General features: G+C 36.8%; 1 protein-coding gene across 12 annotated transcripts in view; it reads right to left on the reverse strand.

Moving 5' to 3' along the window:
• Positions 1-2,035: 2,035 nt before the first annotated feature.
• Positions 2,036-22,814, reverse strand: part of LOC102036912 (heterogeneous nuclear ribonucleoprotein K) — a 22,045-nt gene continuing 1,266 nt past the window's right edge. For 4 of the 12 annotated variants that reach the window (XM_031065638.1, XM_031065640.1, XM_031065639.1 and 1 more), the window contains exons 2-15: positions 21,145-21,224; positions 20,185-20,282; positions 18,574-18,630; positions 17,091-17,134; positions 16,069-16,141; positions 15,380-15,493; positions 14,237-14,365; positions 13,432-13,739; positions 13,055-13,109; positions 6,659-6,709; positions 4,791-4,812; positions 4,634-4,716; positions 4,022-4,191; positions 2,036-3,252 (exon numbers count right to left, since the gene is read on the reverse strand). In XM_031065638.1, the coding sequence (XP_030921498.1) occupies positions 3,219-3,252; positions 4,022-4,191; positions 4,634-4,716; positions 4,791-4,812; positions 6,659-6,709; positions 13,055-13,109; positions 13,432-13,739; positions 14,237-14,365; positions 15,380-15,493; positions 16,069-16,141; positions 17,091-17,134; positions 18,574-18,630; positions 20,185-20,282; positions 21,145-21,193 (1,287 nt within the window). In that variant the 5' untranslated portion in view covers positions 21,194-21,224 and the 3' untranslated portion in view covers positions 2,036-3,218. Of the gene's footprint in view, positions 3,253-4,021; positions 4,192-4,633; positions 4,717-4,790; positions 4,813-6,658; positions 6,710-13,054; positions 13,110-13,431; positions 13,740-14,236; positions 14,366-15,379; positions 15,494-16,068; positions 16,142-17,090; positions 17,135-18,573; positions 18,631-20,184; positions 20,295-21,144; positions 21,225-22,814 lie in introns of all 12 variants that reach the window. The other 8 variants (XM_031065633.1, XM_031065635.1, XM_031065634.1 and 5 more) reach the window with 5 other exon arrangements.

Raw genomic sequence — 22,814 nt, forward strand, 5'->3', positions numbered from 1 at the left:
TCTCCCTCCCGGGGGGGGGGGCAGAGACGGGGGAGACGGACGGACTGCCCGATCCCTCTCAGTGTTCCTCCACCCTTCCATCCTGCAGGGGCCTTCTCTGTCCAAGGCTCTGGCCTACCTCAACCCCCGCTTCATGGCTTCCCCTCCCCCACCCAGCCCGCAGATGGGCAGGGGAGGTCTGACCTCTTTCACGGACCAGAACCAAGAGAGAGTTCCCCTGGGCATTCTCTGCTTTTTAATCCCCTGTGTTTTCAGAGCCGTATCCATGTCTTCAGTGGCCACACCAGGGGCCAGTATTAAAATCTGAGCACTGGTTGGTTGGACCACAACCTCCCAAAACCTCACTTCCTTATCAAACCAGAACACTGAGTTTCTGAACTTTGGGGTAAAATGACATGTTTAAGGTGGGAATATGTGGTAGGCAGTTTGGGAAGGCTGTACCTTCCTAGTACCTCAGCCAGTGGGAAAAGGAAGAGAGCAACACGTGGCCAGTTTAGGGTAAAAGGAGGCTGAGCCCTCCAAACCCTTGAGAGAGAAAACCCCGCAGACGTGTGCCCCAGAGGACTCTCTTTATTCTAATAAAGTTGCTGGACTCCTCTGTCTCCTTTATGGACACTGGCTTTTCATAGTGTGATTTTCTGCACATAGATATTTTAAGTTAATTTCAGACACAATCTACAGAAACATGGACCTGAATGCTGCTATAGAACCCATGCCTTAAGGGCTACATTTCAAATCCAGCAGTTTCTGTACATAACAGTCAGCCTTTAAAAAAGGCCTCCATAAAGAAAAAATTGTTTCAGTTTCTACAATCAGTATTACTAAACTATTTTTGAAGTAGAAGTGTAAGGACTATCGTGCTATCAGTATTCCCCTACATCCCTTTCCTAACAGAAAACCCCAGCAGTCCTCTGTCATGGACATATTTTATGAAAAATCCTTTTGCTAGGATTTTTTTCTCCTGAGAAGCTGAGAGGCCTCAGAGGAAAAGAAAAACAATAATTATCTGCTGCTGTGGAATGCAACAGGTGCATCTTTGGTCTCATGTGGTTGTTTCTAATTAATGGCCAATCACAGTCCAGCTGTCTTGGACTCTGGTCAGTCACAAGATTTTATTATCATTCCATTCTTTTCTATTCCTTGCTAGCCTTCTGATGAAATAATTTCTTCTATTCTTTTAGTATAGTTTTAGTATATAATTTTCTTTTCATATAATATATATCATAAAATAATAAATCAGCCTTCTGAAACACGGAGTCAAGATTCTCGTCTCTTCCCTTGTCCTGGGACCCCTGTGAACACCACCATAGTCCTCAAGAAACAAGCATCTTTTTGGCCCTAAATCAGTAGGTAAAAGAGGGGTGGGGACAGAGGCATAAGACAAATCCCAAACCCAGTTCCTTTTACAGTAGGAATCCCTTAGGCTCATCTCAAAACATAAGTGCTTGGTTTTAAGGAAACCTTAAAGAAAACCCAACTAAAGCTAGAGGCGGTGCTTAACTTGTTTATAAGAATAGGCTAGCTTCTAAAAAGATGCAGATCATTAACAAGAAAAAACAAAACACATTCTTCTGTATATTGACTTGTGCAGCTTTTTCCCTGCTAAAATATTTTAAAAACACAAACCATAGACACAGTGTAGAAGTGCATAGAAAAAAAACCTGCACCCATTTTGTTTTAAATTTGCAGTTTTGTTTGACCCTTTTTACTAGGTTGCTAATTTCTTAATTTATGTTCAGCCATTCCTAAGGAAATACCAATTCTACGTGTATGTTTATTTACTGAGAAAACTGCCATACTCCTTTACCCTAATAAAAAGCAGGTTTTGGGTGTTTTCTAGGGATTTATTACAGCTCTGCTAAGTAGGTAATCTCTTAGCTCCTTGCCCTTTCCTATGACATTTTAAGTGTAGCTCCTTATGACAGGAATTACCCCATATGGTTCAAAAAGATAAGAAAAAAAAAGTTCAAGACACAACCCCCCCAGAGTGAAATAATCCACTTAATCTGGATCAATCACACTGAGATTTACAAAGTTGTCGAATATCTTGGTTTTGGCTTTTATTTAGGAAGCGAAAACAAAACTTGTAAACTATAAATACAAATGCCAAGGTATTACATGAAATATCCAGAAGTACTTTATTATTTTTTAATTTCTCACAAATATTTCCTATGGAACTCAAGAAACAGGGAAACCAAAGAAATTGAGTCTGTATACAATGAAAATCAAGTTAGATACTGCCAATTTGTCAATTCATAAAAGTTTCTATCTGACAAAAATGAGCTCTGAAAAGTACAAATTCATTAATTTCATCAACTGCTATTTTTAACTATATTTGCATTAAGCAATCTGTGTAGAACCAGGTGTATTTAACCCACTTAACTCAGTGGCATCACAGTTTTAAAATATTTTTTGTCACCTATATATAGATATATATACACTGCAGAGGGCTAAAAATATGAAAAAAGGTCAAATTTCACACAACGTAAGCATTAATATTTTTTTACTTTTTTCCCCAAATAGCAAAGCCAAGGCAGTTTTCACACTGTTTCTTTAATTTGCCAAAAACATGTAACTCCATCTATATCAAAGAAGCAGAAGAGTAAGCTTAACAGCAACTTTCATTTACACGTTTTCTTGGGAGTGGGGGGGGGGAAAGGGTGTATTCATTTTAGATATTACCTTACATATATTAAAAAACATCCACCAATAATAGGTTCACTAAATTTATTTAAAAATTGTAGAATACATCTTAAAAAAGAACATTACATTCTGCACACTGCCCTCAAAGGATGCCAGGGACATGTGAACAACCAGTCCTTTCCCCCCTTCAAAAAAAAAATTTAAAAAATTACAGTGTACATAAAGCAGGGTGTTCACAATAGCTAAAGGAAAAATAAAAACACATTACAATTTACTACCACTGAACAAAAATAAAATCCACTCTGCTGCTGTTTCAAAATTTCACTGTTAGTCTTGTGCAACCTTTTCCTACCCCAAATATTTGTAATGAACTAAAACATTACATCTGGCGAAAAGCAGATTCCACTACACCTCAAATGCAGAACACCTATGAAGCAGAGGAATGTTGGCTATTTAAACAGAAGCAGATATTAAAAAAAAAAAAAAGGTGCAGGACTCCTTCAGTTCTTCACTAGTCTTAGAAAAACTTTCCAGAATACTGCTTCACACTATAAAAAAGAAAAAATAATCTTGCATTAGAATCCTTCAACATCTGCATACTGCTTCACACTATAAAAGAAAAAGAAAAAAGCATGTATTAGAATGATTGACCATACATCTTGCATCAATATTTACAATGGCATTCTTAAACTATAAATTTCCAATACTATTTAAAGTAAATAATTTTGAAAGGGTAATGACTAATAATTATAGGCATTTAATTATTTAAAAGCACATTTAAATATTAGCAATCTAAAGCCAAACATTCAAGTAAACATTAAAAAATGCTATGATAGCCAACATGTTATTAAAGCAAAACTAGGTAAACTATGTCCAAAACTATTAATATTCAGAAGAAGAGAAAGTAATGCCAGCAAGATGTGAAATGCTGCATAACAGCACCAATTGATTTCAACTTGTCCTGTAGAGGTATGGCCTGTGCCATATGGCAGACTGTGATTTGTTGTCGGTTATCTAAAAACAACAAAATCACTAGTCTTCCACACAGAACTAGACCAACATCCACTGAAATCTTCTCTATTTTCTACAGGTTCTATATAATTAATTACAAGTAATTTTTTGCAGCAATTTTCACCAGAGAAATGAAAGGACTGCTTGGCCAAGGTGTCTTCCATCAAGATTAGTTTTGAGGGAATTTTCATTTTCGTTAGAACAGAGAAAAGAGAATCAAGGCAGACCTACCACTAGAGACGTTAGGTTCAATAGTTACTTAAATCCTGTCTTCTAAAAACTTTATTACAGAGAAGAGCTTTAGAATGTAGTAGTAGGAAAGTCAGTTTAAAAATGATAGTAAGTACAGCATTAAGCTTCAACTTGCCTGTTCTGCAGTAAATATTGAGCATTTTGTATCTGGTCCTGCGTTCCTGTAATAGTTATTATTCGATCTTCTGAGCCTTCTAGCGGTTCATCGATTTTGATTGAAGCTCCTGACTCATGACGTATTTGTTTGATTCTCTGGCCTCCCTTTCCAATAATAGAACCTGCCAACTAGGGGAAAAAATAAAGCATTCATTTCTTGATATAACTTTCTCTGCACAATACTGTTCAAGTAGCTTCCATCCATTTAGCTTTAAGAGTTTCAATGGAAGCTTACTCTTTTACAGCCTCAAAGCAGTCGCTGTAATGTATATTAGTAAACACAGGTGGGATAAAGTTGGAAGAACCAAGTGTTTGTAAAACCAAGTTATAGATACCATCTCTATTATTGAATATTAACAATTAAAAATAGTTCAGTGCAATCTCTAAAGTCAAGACAAAACAAACATCCTTAAGAATAAACTTCCAATGATTTAGAAACACTCGCTTTATATTAAAAGTACTTATCAAGCATACCAAATACTTCTGATTTACTTACATAGCCTAAGAAAAGACTCTGACTTTTTTATTTATTTATTTAAACACAATTGTAAAGCAAGTCAGCCTCACTTACATCTTTGGGAATTGTTACTTGTGTTGTGATGATGGGTCCACCAAGATCTCCATATGAACCACGGCCCCCTGTGTAAGAATAGTCTGATTTAAACATATGCATCAAGCCTCTTACTGACTAAATGAAGTGCATGTCAAAGTTCTCTATAAAAACTTACCATATCCAGAGCCACCCTCAAACTATAAGAAAAAGAGAAAGAAAAACCTTAAATAGTGAAACCAGCAGTGATTCATTAACATGTTTTCATCTCAAGTATTATACTGCTAACTTTGAGCCTATTTTATGCAAAAATCCTAACCCACAACCTTAATCTAATTGTCATTAAAGACAAAGTGGAGAAGAGGGCAGACCAGGAACAAGAGGGCAGGAAGGAATCTCACAAGAACCTTTTAGCTAGCTCTGTTAAAATCTCTAAGAATAAGTCATTAAGATCCAGCCATACCAATTTACCAAGCAACCTTAACAATTCAGTTGGTAAACAGCTCTTGATATTGATCTATTCCTGACCCTTGAACTAAACTAGTATTCAAATCCAAAGATCAGAGTTCAGCCTTATTATTACTACCTATACAGCTCAGGAGACATTAAAGTTTCAGTTTGAGACAAGACATTTACCTGGTAACTGTCAACCCTCCTACTCCATCTTGAGGAAAAACCAATTCAACTCTAATAACTTTATAACTTGTCACTCTCCATTTAGACTATGCTACAATCCTTTGCATCTTAGAAGGGACAATCGTGACACTTATTACTACTGTTCTGCTAAAACTATCATATAACAAATCCAAATCACTGTACTGCAGCACTCCTGACTGTTTTTATTTTTAGGACTGGTACTTGATATTAAGTGCTTAATTTGATCTAATGCCTTTTGTATGCACACATATTCATTTTAATTTTCCTGTAGAAGCAGAAATAGATGTGCACACTTCTCTAGAACTCAACTGATAACACTGAAATACAGGAATCTGTGAACTACTTGTTTGCAGAAGTTGTAACGCAATAATTTTTTCCAAAACAAAAACCAAACACCTGTCAGCTTTTTAGAGCCACATCAAAATGGAAGCTATTCAGAAAAAGTTATCTGTTTCTAAGCAACCTGTGTTGTGCAATCACATTGCTTAGCAATACTGACCATAATACAATATAAAAAGAGCTTGTAGTGGAGTGCAAAATACAAAACAATGAAGGATGCTGCGTAGAACTTAATTCAGAGACTGATCAGAGCTGCATATTCCACACATACTCTTCTACCTATTTCTGCTGATATTTTGCCCAGGGAATCTCTTTTTTGGGCTAACTTGTAATGAACAATCATTTTCTTCATCATTTCTGCTGCTTCCCCTCCCCAGACTACAAGACAGCAAATTAATTTGACAGCAGATGAGTAATTCTAACTGCAATGTTTATGTAAGCTAGGAACTAACATTTAATATTTGGTGGCACTTTGACATCTTCTACACAGCATAAACACTTGCTGATACCCTTTGAACTTTCCTCCCTAAACCCTCTAAGAGTAAGAAGTTTGATAAACACAAATCAAGTGGAATATTTCAAATATATGGATAGGTAATGCACAAGTTTATCCAGAACTATAAGTAAAGAATTACTTTTAGCATTCCTCATTTGAAACAGGGGAAAGCACAACATGATGAAGTTAAAATAAAACACAGTCCTAAACAGATGCATCTACAGGGTGCTGACAAAGCAAGAGTTACAGCAAAAGTTACAACAGAAACAGTAAAATAGGGTACAAAAGAGACAGCACTACAGAAAAGCTTCTCTTGGCTGTGCTGCTGCATGCTTCCATTGAGGAACATTAACTGCTATATAGGATTTACTGCTTAGGACATAAACTGCTAATAACTTGAGTTACAATGACAGCTTTAGGGACTTTTCAAAGATGCAAGCTGCCACTAACTACATTTGATATCAAAAAATTCCAGTTATCACTTAAACAAGTCAAATTATTTTCCTCAAAAATAAACTATTAAACTAGTCAAATAAAAGCATGAGCACACTCACCAACTCTGGTGGCTGCATGTCATCACAGGCATCTACATGACACTGCATCATCTTCCAGGGACAATGTAATAGAAGAAAAAGAGGAAATTAATCCAAATTAAGTCCATGTTATGGAGACTTATAGATAACTTGGCAAACACACACAGAGCAATATAAAGAAACATTTTTCTGCACTACTTAAAACTACTACAAAGGCTCAAAAGTAAATAACAGACCAGTTACATGATTTACTCCCTTTTACTTTCACTGCTAGGGAACTGTTACTGGTCACACTTCCTTTTTCCCTTGTTTCTGTCGCATAAACACATTTTCCTCTTACACAAAGGATTCAGACAGTTAAGGGCCGAGCAAAGCTTGAACAGTTGGTTACTTGGTTTTTTTTACCTCTAAGTACTGGAACTGCACTATATAGTAAAAGATGTTACTCTCAGATACCAAAACCTTCTACTTCTCTTATGCATAAAAATAAAACAGGAAAGGCATTTAATAAAACAAGTAACTGTCATTAATATATCTGTGTCACCAACAGGTCAAGCAGGAAGGAGACAGCTTCTCATGTTATTATTTTCCATATACCTCATACAGCCAACAGCTAAACTAATAATCTACTACTGTCTAATTATATTGGAAATCCAATTACTTTTTTTTTAAAGTGTGATATATAGCATATCTTTCCTTTAGTCTTCCTTAACAAATGTTGGGAAAAAATGCAACAAAATTATAAAAATACAATTTGTAGTATCCACTTCAAATTACTATTATGGCAAAGGCCTTTGCTGAGTTAAAACATGCAAAATAACATGGATGGCACACCAAAAAAAGGATGACACCACTGATGAATTATTCTTTAAGGAACTAAGGGACACCTCCAAATCAACTGCCCTTGTCATTTTGAGGGACTTCATCTTGCTGGATGTTAACTGGAACACCACACAGCTGGTACAACCAGGGCCAGAAGATTCCCAAAAACACCTGGATGACATCATGGTACAGATACTAGGGGAGCCAACTAGGAAAGGGGCCTTCCTTGATTTGTTGCTCATTAACAGAGGAGCCCAAGAGTGAAGTGGCGATTGGTGGCCACCTTGGCCACAGTGACTACAAAACAATCAAGTTTAAAATCTCTGGTGAGAGGAAAAAAAGTGCCAGCAAAACTTCAACCCTGGACATGAGGAGAGAAGACTTCAAGCTGCTCAGGGAACAAGTAAGGTCCCCTGGGAAAATGCTTTGGAAGGTGCTGGGGTCCATTAGTACTGGTCACTTCTTAAGCACCACCTCCTAAGGGTACAGGCAATTCCCAAATGTCAGAAGTCAAGCAGGCAAGGCAGAAGGCCAGCTTGGCTGAGCAAGGATCTTTTTCTGGAGCTAAGGCAAAAGAGGAAGGTGTATGCCCAGTGGAAGCAAGATCAGGTGATATGGGAAGAATACAGAGATGCTGCTTGCCCCAGTAGGGAGAAAATCTGGGCAGCCAAAGCTCAACTGGAATTGAAGCTGCCAGAACTGTGGGGGACAATAAAGTTTTTAAAAATATATCAGTAGCAAAAAGGAGACCATAAATAACATTGGCCTGTTACAGGATGAAGATGGCCACCTCACAGAGACAAGGCAAACGTCTTTAATGCATTCTTTGCCTCTGTCTTCAACTCAGATGACAAACCAAGGAGGTCCCAGCACCCTGAGCTGGAGGACCATGACTGCAAGAATGATCAACTCCCAGTTAACCCTGTAGTTCAGCGCTGCTCCAGGTGCATCCCTATAAATCTATGGTGCCTGATGGGATTCATCCAAGAGTACCCAAAGAGCTGGCTGATGTCATTGTGAGACCTCCCTCAATGATTTTTGAACGATCTTGGGAATCTGGAGAGGTCCCAGCTGACTGGAAGCTGGCAAAGGTTGTCCAAATTTTCAAGGGCAAGAAGGATGACCATGGTAACTACAGGCCTGTCAGTCTCACTTCAGTACCTGGTAAACTTATGGAGAGGATTATTCTGGGAGTTACTGAAAAACATGTGATAGATAATGACTATGTTGCAGTCATTGGTCACAGCTAGCACAGCTTCATGAGGTGAAGGTCCCGCTTGACAAACTTGATTTCTTTTTTGACAAGGTAACCCACCCACTTGATCAAGGGAAGCCAGTTGATGTGATCATTTTAGATTTCAGTAAAGCTTTCAAATACTGTCTCTCTCAGGATCCTTCTGGACAAAATGTCCAGCACATAGCTGGATAACAATGTCATGCAATGGGTGAACAACTGGTTCATAGGTCAGGCACAAAGGGTTATAGTGAATGGGATGACATCAGACTAGTGATCTGTCACTAGTGGGGTTCTGCAGGGCTTTATTTTAGGGCCAGCTCTCTCTAACATCTTCATAAATGACTTGGACACAAGATTTGAAGGTATACTAAGTAATTTTGCCAACAACACTAAAGTGGGAGGAGCTATTGACTCCTTTAAAAGCAGGGAGGCCCTGCAGAGAGACCTCAACAAATGAGAGGCCATCACCAACCATATCAAGTACAACAAGGGAAAGTGCTGGATTCTGAACGTGGGATGGGACAACCCTGGATGTACAGACTGGGGAAAAAGATGTTGGAAAGCAACACCACATAAAGGGACCTGGAGGTCCTGCTTGATGGCAAGTTTAACATGAGGCAGCAGTGCCCTGGCAGCCAGGAGGGCCAATTGTGTCCTGGGATGCATCAGGCCCAGCATCACCAGCCGGTCAAGGGAAGTGATTCTCTTGCTCTGCTCTGCACTGGAGTGGCTTCACCTTGAGTCCTGTGTGCAGTTTTGGGTGCCAAACTAGAAGAAAGATATTAAGCTATTAGAGAGCATCCAAAGGCAGACTATGAAGATGGTGAAGGGTCTTGAGGGGAAGCCCTATGAGGAACAGCTGAGGTCATGGGAGAAGGGAAGACTGAGGTGATACCTCATTGCAGTCTACATCTTCCTCAAAAGGGGAAGTGGAGGGGCAGCACTGATCTCTTCTCGGGTGACCAGTGACAGGACCCAAGAAGACAGCATGAAGCTGTGTCAGGGGAGGATACCAGGAAAAGTTCTTCACCCAGAGGGTGGCAGACTATGAAGATGGTGAAGGGTCTTGAGGGGAAGCCCTATGAGGAACAGCTGAGGTCATGGGAGAAGGGAAGACTGAGGTGATACCTCATTGCAGTCTACATCTTCCTCAAAAGGGGAAGTGGAGGGGCAGCACTGATCTCTTCTCGGGTGACCAGTGACAGGACCCAAGAAGACAGCATGAAGCTGTGTCAGGGGAGGATACCAGGAAAAGTTCTTCACCCAGAGGGTGGTTGGGCACTAGAAGCCAGGGCACTGGTCACAGCCCCAAGGCTGCCAGAGCTCAAGAAGCATTTGGACAATGCTCTCAGGCACAGGGTGGGATTGTTGGGGTCTCCTGTACAGAGCCAGGAGTTGGACTCAATGATCATTGTGAGTCCCTTCTAACTCAGGATATTCTGTGATTCTATGAAAATATAAGTGCTCCTTTAAAAATGGTTCCTAAAATATTAGGTGCATACAATTTTCTTCTCGACAGACTCATTTGTGCTAGTTACTACTGGTAACCAACACAAATTAATCAAAACCAAATACAACAATGACTGGATAAGACAAAATTATTAGTATGAATAAGAATTTATTGCCTTTTGCATGCAATTGAAAAATACACATGCAATACTAACTGATGGGAAATTCCTTGGCCCAGAAGAGTGAAAATTGAAATTTTGTTAATTTTAGTATTTATGTAGATGTGTCAAGCATATTTTCTTCACTCTCTTTTTTGACATGCTCTTTAACATCAAGTCTCTTAAAACAAAGTATGTTTAATATTTTTTTAGGGTATGTACAATAGTCCTAATACAGACACATGTATATACACACACACACACATATATATATAATGATTTAGCAGTAGAAATCATTTGAATGAGAAAAACCAGATGAGGTGTCTGAACATACACTACAACAGACACTGATTTAGCTCTTGTTCAACTCCAATTTAAAAATACTTTGAAAGCATTAGGCATAGGCCATTATAACAAAAAAAAAAAAGGGGAAGTGGAGGATTAAACACCTCTATATGTACTTCTCCACCTTATTTTTTCCCTGGTATGTTTTTGTGCATTTGTCTATCTAAAGCACCCATGGGGAAGGGGGTGTTAAAAAAAATAGCAGAAATGCATTTGTGTTTTCTCAGCTATCAAAATAGCTGTCCTGGCCCATAGGCATTTAGTACTTACAACCTAAAATATATACCACTGTAAATATGAGAAACAATGCATGTATGTTTTCCAGTAAAATGCTTCAGAATAAATTATATATATATAAATATATATATACATACACACACACAATTATTTTTTCCTCCCATCTTCAACTTTACAAGACTGTCAGTCTTGTTACATCTTAAAAAAGTCTTGGTTCACCATCTTACAAGTCTGAACTTTCTCATTTTTAGAGAAGAGATCTGGCAGAAAATGAGGATTTCTGTAGATTCAACATCTCCAAGATGTTGGTCGGAAAAGACTATTCTTGCCTTTTAATGTATTTATGTAAAATGGCAGTCCTGCTCTCTGAAATTAGCCTTTCCCATGCATTACTTCACAAATCACAAGGATGTTGGTTTACTCTAAATGTTTCATTACAGAATGGTTTCTATGTGAAATGTATAGTAGCTCAAGACCTTATATTTCTGGTATGACACTTTCAGCTTTAGCCTCACAATCCATGGAAAGACTTTTCATGTGCTTATACAATTAAGGATACTGGGATTATGGCTAGCCAAAAGTAGAAATTAAATAAGATCTGTGTCAGAAAGCAGTCCTCATTGTAGGCTGTCTATGAAACTCATGCATAAAGCAGCCAAAGCCATGAGCAGCTCCACTGTGAAGAGGAAGAAATAGAATTGCTTTTCAGGATGTGGAAAACAAGCGAGCAGAGATGACTCCTATTTATTTGTAGAAACTCGTGTCAAGAAAGCCAAGGTCAACCTGATCAAAGTCAGACTAGAGTTCAAATAGATTTCTCTATTCTAAATGGAATGGAACAGAACTAGAACACACTATTGCCCCAAGCTGAAGACTGTTCTCAACCACATACCCAAGGAAGGGCAGATTGCTCTGTTTATATGCCCTGACATTGGTTTTACCAGATGCAAATAAGAAAACACAAAACCCGAGCTTTGAAAACATGAAAATACAAAGAAGTGCTCTTAGAGGTCTAGTTCCTAACTCCTAGTTTCTTAAGATTCTGAGTAGCATAGACAACTTGCTGGTTTTAATGTTGTGGGTTTGTTTGTTTTATTGTGAGTTTGTTTACTTCTTTTTTGGGAGGGTGGGGGTGGTTTGTTTGGTTTTAGTAATTTTAAATGCAAGTCTTTAATTTTAGTATTTCTACCAGGCTTCCGGTGCCTCAATTGTGACATTGTTTCAAGATGTTCTTCCAGTATGTGTTACTGGAAGTAATTGCCTCTTCCTCCCAGGAGGCACCAACGTGTAAATTTCATTTAGGTAGCCCATTTCATAGTTCCTCTACTTTCTCTTCCATTTATTTAAAATAATCTCATCTAACCTGTCATCTTAAAGAATGTGCCAGAGCCAGAAGAGGTTAAAAAAAAAAAAAAGATTGTTAACCAGAGGTTTACTTCCCAGATACCTCGAATTTCTCTTCCCAGGAAAGAGGATACAATAAATTACTACCAGGAAGTCATATTTCAGAGTACAACATGGAAGAATATCTTTACGCATTTTTTAATTCTCCTCACTGCCCAACATGGTTGAAATGTATCTAATTTCATTTAAAATTCATCTTATGAGTGGTCCTGGCTCCAAAACATTTGAAATCATAGTAGATTTTTTTCAGACATAAATTGGCATAAAGAACTGAATTGAAAAAGCAATTATCTGCCAGACCAACTAGATCCCTTTAAAGATATTATTCATGTTCTCTTAAATTTTGTTAACATTTGTTGGAAAACATTGTTCTGACATGCTTTCTTAATCTGAACAGCCTACCAATTTCTATTTCTGTCATCCTGATTTACAAGAAACAGTCTCCAAGAAGGTCTGTGTAATTAAAACTTGAAGGGACTGTGCTCTACCAACTTTCTATTACATTATTGATGGTAGGCAGGGAAAAACAACCAACCAACCAACCAAAATCCCACAAACTAAAACCACACAGCAGATCACATCCCAAATACTCTTTACACCTCCAACAGTTGTATTCTTGGGGAGACCATTTGTATGGCCAAAAGACTGTGGAGATATCAAAGTTTATCAGAGGCACACATGTTCCACACTTAAATGTATGTATTCAAGAAGTTTCCTCAAAGTGCTAACTGTATTTACTAAGTAAAATAAATTTTAGCCTCCTACCATTCCATCGTAACGGTCTCCAGGTCTACCTCTTCGGTCATAAGACATAAGATCTCTAAAATGAGAAAAAGCAGCAGCATATGACTCATGTTATGAGCTAGTTTATATATTCTAATTCAAGTTTTAACAATTTGCACACAATTATGAATTTCTAAATGCTTTAGCCTAGTTCTGAATGACATAAAGTTACAGAACTACTAGTCCTGATAATACTGTAGAAATAATTAAATTCAAATGCTTTCAAAATTTTCTGGTGCAATACACACTCAATTCTGAATAACTACTAGCAACATGGAGTGTGAAACAAGTCCTGGAAACATGAACACAATTCAGTAAATGTTACTCAACTTGTACAATGCATTTATGCAACAGCTTCCCCGCCACGAGGAGGTGGTGGAGGAGGAAGAGGAAGATTACGAGCTCTGCTGCCACCTCTGCCACCACGGCCTGGCGGAGGTGGTGGAGGTCCTCTGCGAGGGCTCATATCATCATAATCTCTTCTTGATGGAGGCATAGGTCGTCCCCCACGACCAGGAGGCATTCGATCAAAGCCTCCTCTTCCACGCATGGGAAAGCCTACTGGACGTCCCCTTCTATCATCAAACATCATTGTGAAGCCACCATAGTCATATGTTTCATCATAGAAATTTGGATCATAAGGCTGGGCCCGTCCTTTAATTGGAGACTAAGACACACAAAAACAAAAATAACACCCCTCCCACCAGTTAGCACTGATACAACTATATTTCATTAAATTAATATAATAAATATATAAATATGAATTTATACATGCTGAATATGTTCTTTATTTCACAATACTCATAAGCAAGGCGGGGGAGTGATATACTTTCTGAGAGCTTATCTATGATAGAGAAATTGCTGTTATCAATGGGTGGCACATATGTTTCTCTCACTTCCTCCCTAATTTAAATTTTCTTATTTTATGGATATGTAAAGCATGACTAAGTCCTTTGATACCAAAAATGTCTTCTCTCTCCAATAAGGTACACTCCAATTCTAGCAAGCAGGAATAATTTCAAAGGGTGCTAACAGTCCAATGCTTATTTTGTTACTGGAGAATAGGCAATGAATTAAAAATAGAAATGGAAAGATATAATTTTCCAGCCAAATCATCCTAACTTTCATGAATACCAATGAAAGAACAAGTTTAAGACACATTACCTCAGAGATAAGATCCAAGATAATCTTGATACATTCCACAACTCTATCAGGTTTTCCACCAATAAGCACCACTCTATCAGTGGAATGAGGACAACATTCTTGAAAGAGCTTAATGGTGGTTTGAGTATTCTGTTGAATAGAAGAAAAGCAACCCCCAAAATTCTCAAATAGAAGTATTTTAAACAATTTTATGAACTTATTGAAAACAAAATGGGTAAGACACACACTAAAACATTTTAAAAGAAACGGTCAAACAAATCATTCAACTTCTAGTCACTTTAAGTGAATGCTTGGCTTCCGAGTTCTTACATCAAATTTAATCTTAAAATATTATATTTTTAATACCTGCAATGGCACCAGTTGGTATGAAATGCTAGTTAAAAATTTAGATTTTTGAAGTCTTTTAATTATGGCTCATCTACACGGTTATTTAATCAAATACAAGCAAAAGGACCACATATTCATTACAACCTTACAGGTTATATAGGCCTTCATATGTCATAAAAACATGCTTTGGATGCAAGACAGCAATGTTGCTAGGATTATGTCTATTCATCTTGCCTTTCCCTCATTCCACGCAAATAGTAAGTTATGCCTAAACGGACCTGGAATTGCCTTTGATGCAATGTGAGGAAAGGACAGAAAAGAACACTCTAGATTGATAGAGACCACGAGCTTTTTAAGACAAAACCTCATTCCTTCACAAAGGAAAAAGTGGCCTTTGAGGAAGTGAAAGTTGAAATACCCAAAAACTAAACAAACAAAAACCTAAGAAAATCCCACCATACTTTTTTATAACAATATTTAAACATCTATTAAATTATCATTAAATAGCTTATGGAGATCTATTCACACTAAATAGTCTTCCTTGTCTAACACCATCGATATAACCTATTTAGCAGTTCCTGATGAATGGCATTTGAATTTAAAAAAGTATCCTTTATTTATAAAGATTACTGCTAATACACTTAAAAGCTTTATAAGTAGTTCTGGGCTCTATCACCAATTGCTACTTCATGTATGAAATATGTTCTTAAGGATCTCATAGATCATAGATGAAGTTTACACTCACAGCATATGAACATAAAAAAATATTTTGTTTATAGAATAAAAGCAGAATCTGAAAAGAATAGGAAACAGTACCTCTCTGAGTTCTTTGATTTTAGCACCCTTGACACCAATAATTCCTCCTGCTAGACTTTGGTGAATTAGAAGTCTTAATTCACAGTCAAAGTCACTACCTTTGTAGTGCTGGTACTGTAAGATGCATACAAGAATAAAATATTAGTCAGGGGAAAAATAATTGAAAAATACAAATACTAATTTTGATTTTCTTTAAGATTTTTCTCCAAACATCATGGTATGACTTCATTTACTGCTGAACTGTAATACTGTATTTACTATTAAAAAAAAAATCACATTTTTAAGTAATTTGCCTCAACACAAGGTGATGTCAAATAAGCTTTATTTATTTTATTATTATTGCTGTTGTATAGAATTTTAATATATCCAACAGCGCAACACACTTGATTACAATGCAAAGGCAGAATGGAAATTACAGTAGAGCTACTTTAAATTGGGAACTAGTCAGGAAACAGGTGGTTTGAAGGGAAGGAGGCTGTTCCAAATATTATTCTTCTAAGAAATTTTCTCTGTCCCCTATTAAAAAAATGCAAGCACGTACATTGAGAGCTATAGGTCTTCTTTCAAAAAAAGGCTAGGTTTTACTTTTTATTTTAATATATTAAAAATAGGACACAATCATCTAGAATTATCTTGTTTTAAAATCTAAATTTATACCTCTGAAAAAGAAACAAACCTAAGAGACATACCTCTTCCAAAGTAGGGATAATCTTCTTCAAGATTTCTCCAATTGTCTCTGTATCTGCACTTATACTCAAGATACTGTTAAGAGGCCATAGTGTCAGAAAACATAGAGAAGGTGGAAAGTAGCAGAAATAAGTTTATTATTCATAATCATACACAAAATTCTAACAAGACTGACTACACCGAAGACCTTACAATTAATATTCTCCATTTAAAGTAAACCTGTTCACTGGATTTACAACACATGCATCTTTGTTTATGTCCAATACATATGCATGATGAATATAAGAATTTAAGGCTAGGCAGGTCTTGCAGAGAGTGCAAGAGAACTCACGAAAGCTTTTGGAAGGGCTCAGACAGATTAACCAGGCAAGAAATCGACGCAAAACTTAAAGTATGAGTGAATATTCATTTTCCCTGCCACCACTAATTTAGTATACCCTTAACATTACATTGGTAAAACTAGCACACCTTTTTTATAGAAAAGGTGAGGATATGTAAGTAGCCAACATTATATCTGGAGTAAGGTTGAGATACCAGTTAGAAATTAGATTACTAATGGGCTCTGCAAAAAATGCAACATAAATACAAGGGGGAAAACCCCAAAACAAAACAAAAAACCAACCCCACAAACAAACAAAAATATAACACAATGAGAAGTGAAGAAAAGTGAACTAGAGTTAGTATTTCAGCAGAAATAATTATGAATGGACAATGCTGGGGGGAAGAAAGGTGGGCCACAAAGACCAGAGCAAGAGACTCCTGAAACAATTTGATTTATAATACAGTAAATATACAACACTTGAAGCTGTGCTCTTTCAATTGAAATAAAATTAGTGGATTGTTTGGGTGGCCAACTCACGTAAAAATTCAGTGACAAAAAGACTTAATGGGGAAAATAAGACAGCAAACTTTTAAAAAAACAATACACGGTCTATAAGGGGATACTATTTATATCAAAGGCAGGTAATAAAAGACATTTCTCTCTTTCTAATCAGGCAGTGAGGCATAAACTGTTGGGACATACCGCTCGGGGCCACTGCTGTCTGGGACTGAAACACTGGCATTGTACTGCATTGGTCATTGGCGTTCGTGGATGTTGGCATTGGGCATGGGCATTCAATCAGTAGTTGTCAAGTATGGTACCCGTTTGGCAACAAGCACATTTTTGGGCATAGCCAACCAGGGTTTTCACATGGGCGTTCAGGGGCGGATAGGCCAACGTCATGGTGGGCAACGCAGGGGCAAGTCGATCCAGTACATGGGTAACGGAGATATATGGCCAAAAAAACAAGGAGAGGGAAAAGGGGGAAAAGCAATAAATTTTAATTTAATACAAACTATACTTATTACTTTCAGCTAATGAAGCAAGTGTAAATTGCTTTGAAGACTAACACAATAATGGATTGCTACATCAAATGTGACTTAACAGTATGGATCTTCACAAGTTATGTTATCCAACTAAACTACATTTTACTTTTAACAATGATGTTTCAGTAGCAGGCTAGCTCATGAAGGTAGACACAAAAACTGTTGAGATTCATATTACTGAAACCTTGAGAAAGTTGGGAAAGGTAGTATTCCAGACCAGTTAAATTATCTGGAGTAAAGTGATGTGTTTATTTACTTAAACAAACAAAACCACTAGCTGCCAAAGTTTGTTGGCATGATTCCTGACCATTTCAGCTTAATCCTCAATTCTAGTTGCAATAGTTTGTGAACTTGGATGGAACTGATTCTGTGATGATATATTAGCAAATATTGTGTTGAACACAGTCTTGCTTGAAAAAAACTGTAGCTGATCCTAAGTACACAAGTGTAAACAAATAGAATTTAAGAAGCATTGCCAAGTTTTATAAATACATAACATTTACACTGGATGTGTGTCTAATCGCAAGAGTCAACCCACATAAAATATGAATAGCTAAGTAAGTTATGACCATTTAAAAATTCTTCCAAGTAAAATAAAATGTTTCTTTACTGTTCTATACCTGTACCTAAATCATGCAACCTTAACATCAATGGTTTTGTGCTTTATGTCCACACTGTTAAAGCAAAAACAGATGGACCGTTATGTTTTGGGATCTTTTTTAAAGGAAGTTCAAAAATTCTTTTATCGCTGCCTTAAGCCAGCCACCAGACATAGTTTTCAATAGCACTATAATGGATTCACATAAATGGGAAATGGTATAGTTACAGGTTTTAAGTTTTACCAATATTTCTAATAAGAGATGTTAACTCATGTAATTGTGTAATTTAGAGGAACCCTGTTTGAAAGCAAAGAGGTTTAATATAAACCTCTCCTCCCACATAACTTGAGCTGGGCTTCAATTAAAACACAAATTGAAAAACTAAAGTTATCGTCTCCAACAATCATTATAATTGGCTTATTAGATTATTGTTGTCTAGGTTTGAATTTCTCAATTTCTAGAAATGTATGCAATCAAGTTTTCAATGCAGTGCCCTGGAAGAATTGGCGTTAAATTAATTCAAACTCATGTTATACTCACATCTGTACGAAGTGCCTTAATATTTTTGCCACCTTTTCCAATCACTGCTCCAGCATTCTGGAAAACAGTTTTCAGAATTTACATTAGGCTAAAACAGCACAGACTGTTTTTTTGAACCAAAGACTAAGAACAATGTATCTATTTCTGCATTACCTTGTGGGGTGCATTTAAGGGTGGGGTGAGGCTTGTTTCCTTTTGAAAGGTTCAAATTAAATAAAAACAAACTGATGTGGTTTTACCATGAGGAAAAAAAAAGGTAAAAAAAATCAATGCAGAGATAAAAATACTCAGTAATATTTTTTCAATTTTAAATTTAAGTTTCTAGGCAATTCTGCCTGTATTCTCATAGAATCATAGGCAGACAAGCAGATGAATAAAAAACTGGTTGGATGATTGGTAATAGTTAATGGATCTTATTGCACCTAGAGGCTGGTAAGAAGTGGGGTACCACAGAGGTCTATCCTAGGATCTGTCATGTTTAACACAATGATTTGGGTTGGAAGGGACCTTAAAGATGATCTAGTTCCAACCCCCTCCCCCCCATGGACAGGGATGCCACTTGCTAGATCAGGTTGCTCAGGGCACAACCATGTCATAGTTAGAATATGACTGAAAAAAAACATGGGTTTCCATGCATGTTATGTAAGTCAACAGCTTTGCTAGTTTATTTGATCACTTTTTTAATGTTTGCAAATTTCACTTTCCCACTCCAAATATTTGAGCAAATGCTACTTTTGATTGAAGCCTATGTAAAACTGATCACTCAGGTAGGTACAGTCTGAAGAATGTAAAACCAATATAAACAATTGCTAATTTCTAGTTGCTAAAATCAAGAGGAATAAACTCAAGATATTCAAGAGGGGAAATTGTACAACTAATTTTTTACCAGGCTATTTCAAGAACTACATGCAAAATTATTACTTTTACTATGCAGTTCATACATGATGCTAACAGCACTAAAAATATTTTGCAGCACTCCACATAGCTTGACTATTCATTAGAAATGCCATGTAAAGGTAACATTCCCCTACCCTAAGACAAAAGACTGAATTACTTCAGACAGCACAAACATCTGCATCAACTGGAAATACTAAAGGAGATTCATAAATAGCAGTTTTACTGTTTATACTAGTCAATGAAGCAATTGCAAGCCATGAAACATTACTCTCTTATATTTCCTACTGTTAATACTGATAGATTTATTAAATCTGGAGAAATTACTAAAATCTTGAGGAAGTCCTCATCTTGCCTCATATTTAATTTACAATTAAAAGCTGATCATTCTCTAAACTGCTTGCTTTCTAAAGACTAATACATAGTCATTCCCCTGGAAACAATTATGTTCTATTCAAACATGAGAAGCGGCTTATCATTTCTATGTCTTTATTTTTTCAATAAGTACATTTTTTTAAAATCAAAGAAGTCCCATAGATTGCTACACTCACCCTTGAAAAAAATTATTGAAGATCGCAATACACTTCTACTATCATTCATGCACACAAGTATTCCTAAATAAATTTTAAATAAAGCACAAGTTCTTTCTAAACATACACTGTCACCACTGTCTTAAGCAATGGTATAAGCAGGAACATAGCAATACTAAGAGCATACTTTGCTTTGAAGCAAAATGCGCAATTCAACCATTTCATCTGTATTCCGAGACCTTTTGAAGGCCTGTTCTTCTTCCAGATCTTCTGCAGGACGTTTGCCTGTAGACAGGTCCATAGGGGGAAAACACAAATGTATATTTAACTTTCTAAGTCATGATAAAACTGTATATCAAGTTATGCACTGTATTCCCAGTGAAGCATTCCCTCCCATTAGCCCAATGCTAACTTCTGACATCTACCCTGAGCACCTATAGGACAGAAACAGGTTTTTACTTCATCAGTCTACATATCAATTAATAAGTGAAGACTTATTCAAATCTATAAACTACAGCTGAAATGCAAATTTTTCAAACTTTGTGAAAAAACAACACTGTTTACAACAGTGCTGCATCACCTACTTAGTATTTCTTTTACAACTGGGAAAACCTTAAAGCACAAAAGATTAAAAGTAGCTTGTCCAATACTGAAATACTGGTGAAACAGTAGGAAAGCAGTATTTAAAATAATTTTTAAAAACTGGCCTGAATCAATACTAATGCTCTAACTCTTCTTCACTAATTATGTCCAAAAGGTTTTTCATTTAGCTAATATTTAGAGATATTTCACATATATATACATTTCCTCAAACTAACAACTGCTATAAATTAAATACAGTAATAGATACGCCTAACAGTATCTTTACGTGATCACATTGTCCATACAAATAACTGAGCATTTAGCTATCAAATATTTTCAAATCTTTCCTTATAACTTTTAGTTACTTATACCATGACTAAAATACTTCCAAAGAAAAATTACATATTCGTGATACAAAAATTACATAAAACCACATGGGACATTTAAAAATTAAAAGATTAAATGAAGCATTTGATACAGTTAAAGCATTTCAAAACAGTTAGAAACATCAAGACTCAAAAAGTTTCCTTCCCCTCAAAATAAAATAGCCCTTTAAAAAATTTACCATTTGTCTCTGTGTTGGTAAAGGTTTCCTCCTGTTGTTCAGTCTCCATTACCCTTTATTCTTAGGAGTGAAGGTAAAATCTGTTGCAGAATAAAAAAGAGCTAGTACATTATTTTGTGGGGGAAAAGGTTAATTGTACATCATACTAATGGGAAAAGCAAGAAGAAATGCCTGCTTTTAGAGTTTACCAGGTTTATATATACTTGCAGAGCAAACCCAAGTGTTCTGGGAAGGATCAAAACCCTACTGCTTCAGAAGCCTATGAAAACAGCATAGATCAGGCTCTGTTCACTTACAGGTCTGATTCTTGCTACAACTGAAAATGAGGTTTGACCTGAGATTTTGCTGCAAAGGTTTTCCTTATAAATGAAAAAACAACAAGACCAAACACATCACTAAGAGGAGAAATAATAATCAAGTACAAAGGCTTACAGACACACAATTGCACTCTGAATTATTTCAACCTTGCTCATTTTCAAGCATTTGCTAGTTTTAAGCAATCACATTTATTGACAACGACTTTCAAATATTTCAAGTGAACAATTATCTAGGTCCTACTTTTAGGATGTTATATACCATACCTTGAATTTCCTTTTTAGGAGATGCTATGTTTCAATATGCTAATTGTTTAGTTCTAAATTTAGACTAAACAATTTAGACCAAAAGTTATAAAATTAATGTTGGTGATTAGATGTTTTCTATCAACTTACTAGCATGTCTTCCATCAATATAACAGATGAACAAAACATTACACACAAGCCACACTTGAAAAATTCTGTTAAAAAGAGCACACTATCATGTATAACCTCTGCATACATGTATGAAGAATCTCAAAAGCAGACAAACTTTTTTGACTTTGTGAAACAGGTACAAGATCTGTTTTTGCTAAATCCATGACTTAAGGATACTTGTAAAACAAATTAGAAGTCCAGGCAGAATAATTTTGCACCTTATTAAAAAATTAATTTGTACAGATACAGCCAAACAAAGAACGTTATTTTCCTTCCTTTGGATTTTATTGCTCAACTTTCACAGCCTGAACAAATGGTTGATATACATATCTACAAAGAAAAAGTGAGGTATGTTTAATTTTTTAAAGCATCCTTTTTATTATCCGTTAATTTGTAAGTTACCCTATTTTTGCAGGCTAACAGCAAGCACTGCCGGTAGGTATGCAATCTTTTACAGTCGCTACTGAGACACCACCTCCCCAGCACATGCTAGTATTTCCAGGCCCCTAACTTGAGCTAATAGAAAAAGCACTGTCTAAAGAATAGCCAAGTGTCGAAACAGACGCTGCTAGAACGCAGGGATGGGGGCAGGAAGAGAAATTTCACCAGGTTCAAATGGCTAACCCTTCCAGACCCCATTCTATTTACGACCCTCCCAAAAATTCTAGAGCTGCCGGGGGAAGAAGCGTAATATACTGTTCAGGACAAGATGCTCTCGACTAGTTCCTGTGCTCTTTTGTGCAAATCGAGTTTGCAGGATTAAATTGGCTAACGCAAAATTTTTAAAAACATCTAAAGAATAAAGCAGTCACGGACATGAGTAGAGAGTTGGGAGATGCCGGCGTGTCTCTCCCCCGCTCCCTCCGGGACTAAGGGCCCTTCCCGCCCGGACGCCTCCCCTTCCACAGCCCACGCGCCAATCTACTCAGGCTGACGTTC

Source organism: Geospiza fortis, unplaced genomic scaffold (genome assembly GCF_000277835.1).
Source record: "Geospiza fortis unplaced genomic scaffold, GeoFor_1.0 scaffold288, whole genome shotgun sequence".
Lineage (NCBI taxonomy): Eukaryota > Metazoa > Chordata > Aves > Passeriformes > Thraupidae > Geospiza > Geospiza fortis.